Source organism: Mirounga angustirostris, unplaced genomic scaffold (assembly GCF_029215605.1).
Source record: "Mirounga angustirostris isolate CCGP_5_RB_7025 unplaced genomic scaffold, mMirAng1.0.hap1 SCAF_7, whole genome shotgun sequence".
NCBI lineage: Eukaryota > Metazoa > Chordata > Mammalia > Carnivora > Phocidae > Mirounga > Mirounga angustirostris.
The window spans coordinates 94,057,576-94,062,303 of record NW_026991715.1 but is presented as its reverse complement, the minus strand read 5'-3'; the positions used below and the strand labels follow the sequence as shown (position 1 = coordinate 94,062,303).

The following is a 4,728-nucleotide window of genomic DNA, read 5'->3' as shown; positions in this document are numbered from 1 at the left end:
TTATTTACCACTTTACCCCCAGCTCCTAGTGGGACTCACTCAGTGTTGTGAAGGAACAGCCTCAGGGCTAGCTCAGTGATTTGGGATGTGCGAAGAGCTGGGACACTGAACTTTCTTACATAGAAAGAGAAATGGTAGTAGGGAGTCCCTGAGATTCTCTGAGAAGGGGAATGTTAGCATCAGATCAGCATGTGGAAGTTGGCTCTGGTATTGACTGGAGAACAGAGCTGAGGGCACAAGTTTGGAGTGGGCAGTGGGCAGGGAGGAAGCACTGCAGTGATCAACCCAGAGTGAGATGAGGCAGTTAATGGCACAGTCAAGACATCCAGGATCCCTCTGGAAGAAGAGTCCCAAGAAACTGGTCATTGTTCTAGTCCTGGGGAAGGCTCTCCTCCCTTTTTTTTTTTTTTTTTTTTTAGTAGAAAAAGCATTTTATTTATATGGAAAAAGCTACATTAATATCTGTAAAAGGTGTCAATATAATATTGCCTATACAGAAAAAAAACTCAAATGTGAATAGCAACAAATAAAAGTTACACATCTTCCTACTTAGCAGTGCAATTAATTCACATTGCAATAAAGTTAAGTCAAGTATAACAAAATCAAAACAAGTGTTTCTCCATAATCAGGATACTGAGAATTACAGTGTAAAGATCCTTTCAGGTTTAAGAAATCTGCAATCAATCTACCGAATACCCTAAGACAAGGGAGACAGTTAATTCACTTAATTACCAGCTGTTGCATTTTTTCAATACTGTTCACAGGAAAAAGGTAATGAGTTGACATACATGTAAATAGAATATATTTAGTCTATACAGTAAAAAAATACAAATTATAAAGTGAGCTAACAAAGAATGAAATCTGAATACAGATTTATAAAAATGGTGACATCTTAGACAACACATACAGTATTTCTCATGTAAAAACATCTAGTTTCAGCAAAAAATAATTTGGTTACTTTTCAGATGCATTGCAGATCTTGTAAGCTGAAGATACAGATGTCCAAGTATCTTAAAAACCATAATAAATGTCTTTCTCAATGCATACAAAATGACAAATGCTCTCATCACAGTCTTAAGGGTATTTTTGGAAGTTTGTTTTGTCTTGCTTCAGAAATACATGTAAAATGGGTAAAAATCAAAGGATTTCATGGTACAATGAAACAGTAAACAGTGCTCAATTTACTGCTAATGTTGAAAAAAACCTAGATTTTACAGTACTCTGGTATATATGAAATATTTTTTTATTTTACATTGCATATTTCTGAGTCCATTCTCTTGCATGTCTGTTGTATTTTTCTTTGTCTGATTTATAGATTTGTGCAATATCTGGTACTAAGGGGTCATCTGGATTAGGATCACAAAGTAGAGAACATATGGACAATAAAACTTTTGATACAGTCAGAGCTGGTGACCATTGTGACCTCAGGATATCAAGACAAATACTTCCATTACTGTTTATGTTTGGATGGTAAATTTTTGTTGTGAAAGCAATCTTTGGTGGCTTAAAAGGATAGTCTGTCGGAAAATGTACAGTGAGAAAGAAGACTCCACCTTGATAGGCGCTATCAGGAGGTCCCATAATAGTTGCTTGCCAGTGGAACAAGTCATCTCCCACGGGTCCAGCTGAACAATGAGCAGGTGGGTCGCGTTGTAGATCACTTAATTCTTTCTGAATCCTCTTCAGCGCCATGGGTCAGGGAGGGCGGCGGGGACACCGGCCGGCTGGGGGCAGCTACGGGGCGCGGGGGCGTAGGGTCGTCGCGGGCTCGACTCGCTGGCTGCTCTGCTGGCTCAGCCGGGGGTCCCCGGCTCGCTGCTCGCGGCTCGCTGGCTCGCTCCGGGCGCCGGTGCCTGTTCCGTGTGCGCCCCCTTTTTTTTTTTTTACGGCCATTTATTGTCATTATATGCATTGACTTCAGTCTAAAGAAGGAACTAGAATATGCATGAAGTGGTGGAAAGAACGGGCCCCAGGGTGAGATGCACTCCAAGCTTAGCGGAGTGGCCATGCAACCCTCGGCCAAAGGACCCAGCCTCTATGTGGCTGTTTTCTCCCAAAAGGACCCTTCTGATGTCCCGTGCAGTGCTGTGTGTGTGTGTGTGTGTGTGTGTGTGTCTGGTGGGCAGTGGGGGGGGTTGCATGTGAGGACCCATGTCACCTGTCCTTTTGTGGGTCTGGCACATAGTAGGAGTAAGGGTTCAGGAAATGGCAGTTGCTGTATTACCATTCACGTATGAACAGCTACAAGTTATTTTCAATGCAGACTGAGATAAGAAAAGTTGCATTACAGACTGGAAACTCCCCACATCACCCCAGAATGGAAGGGGGTGAAGACCAGATATGGGTCCTTTTCAGACCGTGCTCCTAGGAGAGGAGAAAGGGTCTATCAGGGTGAAGAGATGGCAGGGTCTAGCAGAATCATTCTGCCGACAGATACTGAAGCCAGTGTGCCTGGTTCCACTGCTTCCTAGCTGTGCCTCAGTTTCCTTGTCTGTAAAATGGGGATCATAATATTCCCTCCTCGCCGAGACTGCTTTTTGTGTTCATATTGTTTGTATCACTGTTTATGGACAGTGGTACAGACTAGCTCTCACATGGCCGAGCCAAGCCCCCTTCTCCAGCCTGTCCCATGGAAACAGGGAGAAGGATGAGGCAAGGGTCCACTACATTTGGTCAGGGAGATACAATCTAGTCCCTCCATGGTTCTGCCAGTTTCCTTCAATCCAGGGAGCAGCACTCCATATGAGGAGCCGCTGAGGGGCTTGAGGGCATCTCAAGCAAGCCTTGACCACGGTACTCACAGAAGCCCAGCAGTGCAGCGGTGGGATATGCGGGCAAGATTAGCTGAGCGCATGACCAGAGGCTGCGTCCTCTTGATGGCTTTACCAACAGACATTGCTGGCAGTTTAGAGGCTGCTTCCCGAGTGCTCGGCCACAGACTGGCTGCAGCAGAATTGCCTGGGAGAGATTCCCAGGCTCAGCTCCAGACCACTGAACCTGAATCTCCAGGTGCAGACTCAGGAATCTGTGTATTTTTTAAAGTCCCCTGAGTGATGATGATGCATAGCCAGGCTTAGAAACCACCACTGTCAGCTCTGAAATGAGAGTTGGTACAAGAATTAATATAGTGCCAACAGGACAAATGTGAGGACGGCTCCCCCTCGTCCTCAGCTAGAATAACAGATGCGAGTGTTGGGCCCCAGGATTAATTAAGAGTAAAGAGGGTGGCAGGGCACAACACCATGTGACTCTAGGTCTCAGTGGCTTCTTTTTTCCTAGAATGCTGTCACTTTCGTTTATAGCAACACAACTTCTCTCTCTTCAAGCCTCAACTCAAATCCTGTTAAGAAGTCCTGTTTGACTACATCCTTGGAGAGGAAAGTAGAGAGCAGAAAATAGATACCAGGTAAGTGTTAAAACCAGCCCACCCGGGAAATTCGACTTCAGAGAAATACTCTCTTGGGTGCGCAAGGAAACAGGCAAAGAGGATTCTCGAAGCACTGCTTGTGCTCGCAAAAAGAAAAGTAGAAACAGTTGTCCATCAACGTGAAAATGGGTACAAGGACTGTTGTGTATTTATACGGTGAGCACTGTATGGCCGTTTAAATGAATGGAAGACATCTATGTGTCTCAACATGTATAATTTCCCACAAAGCAAATTGCAGAAAGAGATCTCTTACATGATATCATTTAGGTAAATTTTAAAAGCACAAAACAATGTCATATACAGTTTGTGGATACACCCATATGTAGAAAAGGCATTAAACCTGCATGGAAATTGTTATACACAACATCTTCAAGTTAGTGAGAGGGAAGGGACAGGGCCCTGTAAAAAGATCTGAAGCAAATATGGCAAATGTCAGCATCTATTAAATCTCAGTGGTAGGTCGATGAGTGTCACGTGATTTTCTATCCTTTTAAGTACATCTGAACGATCTTATAATAAAAATAAAGCAGGCTGGCATTAGAGAAATCAGAGATGTAAGAATCCACATAGGCTAGGAAGGATAAGGATGAGTCCCGGAAGATCTGGTGTGAGCATCTTTTGAAAACTTGTGGGGGAAAAAAAGAATGATCTTGCTTGTTGTTCTGGAGCTAAAGCCTTTGTCTTTTGCTTGAGGCATTTAAGCCATTTATATTTATATCATAGCTGACACCCTTGGTCTTAATTCTGTCATTAAAAATGTTTCCCTACTGGGCACCTGGGTGGCTTAGTTGTTAAGCGTCTGCCTTCGGCTCAGGTCATGATCCCAGGGTCCTGGGATCGAGTGCCGCATGGGCTCCCTGCTCGGCGGGAAGCCTGCTTCTCCCTCTCCCACTCCCCCTGCTTGTGTTCCCTCTCTCGCTGTCCCTCTCTGTCAAATAAATAAATAAAATCTTTAAAAAAAATTGTTTCCCTACTGCTTTAGGTCTAAAGCTCTGGCAGATGAGCGGGTTGGTGTCATAAACGCACACGTTCGTGCCACGACTGCAGAGCCACGAACCCCAGCCATGCAGGTGAAATGTGAACAGAGGTGGAGGGTCAGTGAGCGACCCTGGTTTGGATGGTATGAGCTGTGCTAGTGCCGGACCTATTCTAAAGGGAATTTAAAATGAGCAATCTTTGTCCCAAAGTGGGTGCCGTCTCACCACTTGGGACCCCATCGCACATACTGCTAAAGGGCATTTCACTCTGAGAGGCAGGGAGGTGTGACGGAAGGAAAGGAACATCCATTTCGAGTCAGACGC

At 44.6% G+C, this 4,728-nt stretch overlaps 1 protein-coding gene across 1 annotated transcript; it reads right to left on the bottom strand.

Annotated features, from left to right (window-relative positions):
* Positions 1-412: 412 nt before the first annotated feature.
* LOC123842800 (ubiquitin-conjugating enzyme E2 D1) lies at positions 413-1,864 on the bottom strand. Its single transcript, XM_045872005.2, has one exon. It carries the CDS (start codon positions 1,690-1,692, stop codon positions 1,249-1,251), a length of 444 nt encoding a protein of 147 aa, XP_045727961.1. The 5' UTR covers positions 1,693-1,864; the 3' UTR covers positions 413-1,248.
* Positions 1,865-4,728: the final 2,864 nt, after the last annotated feature.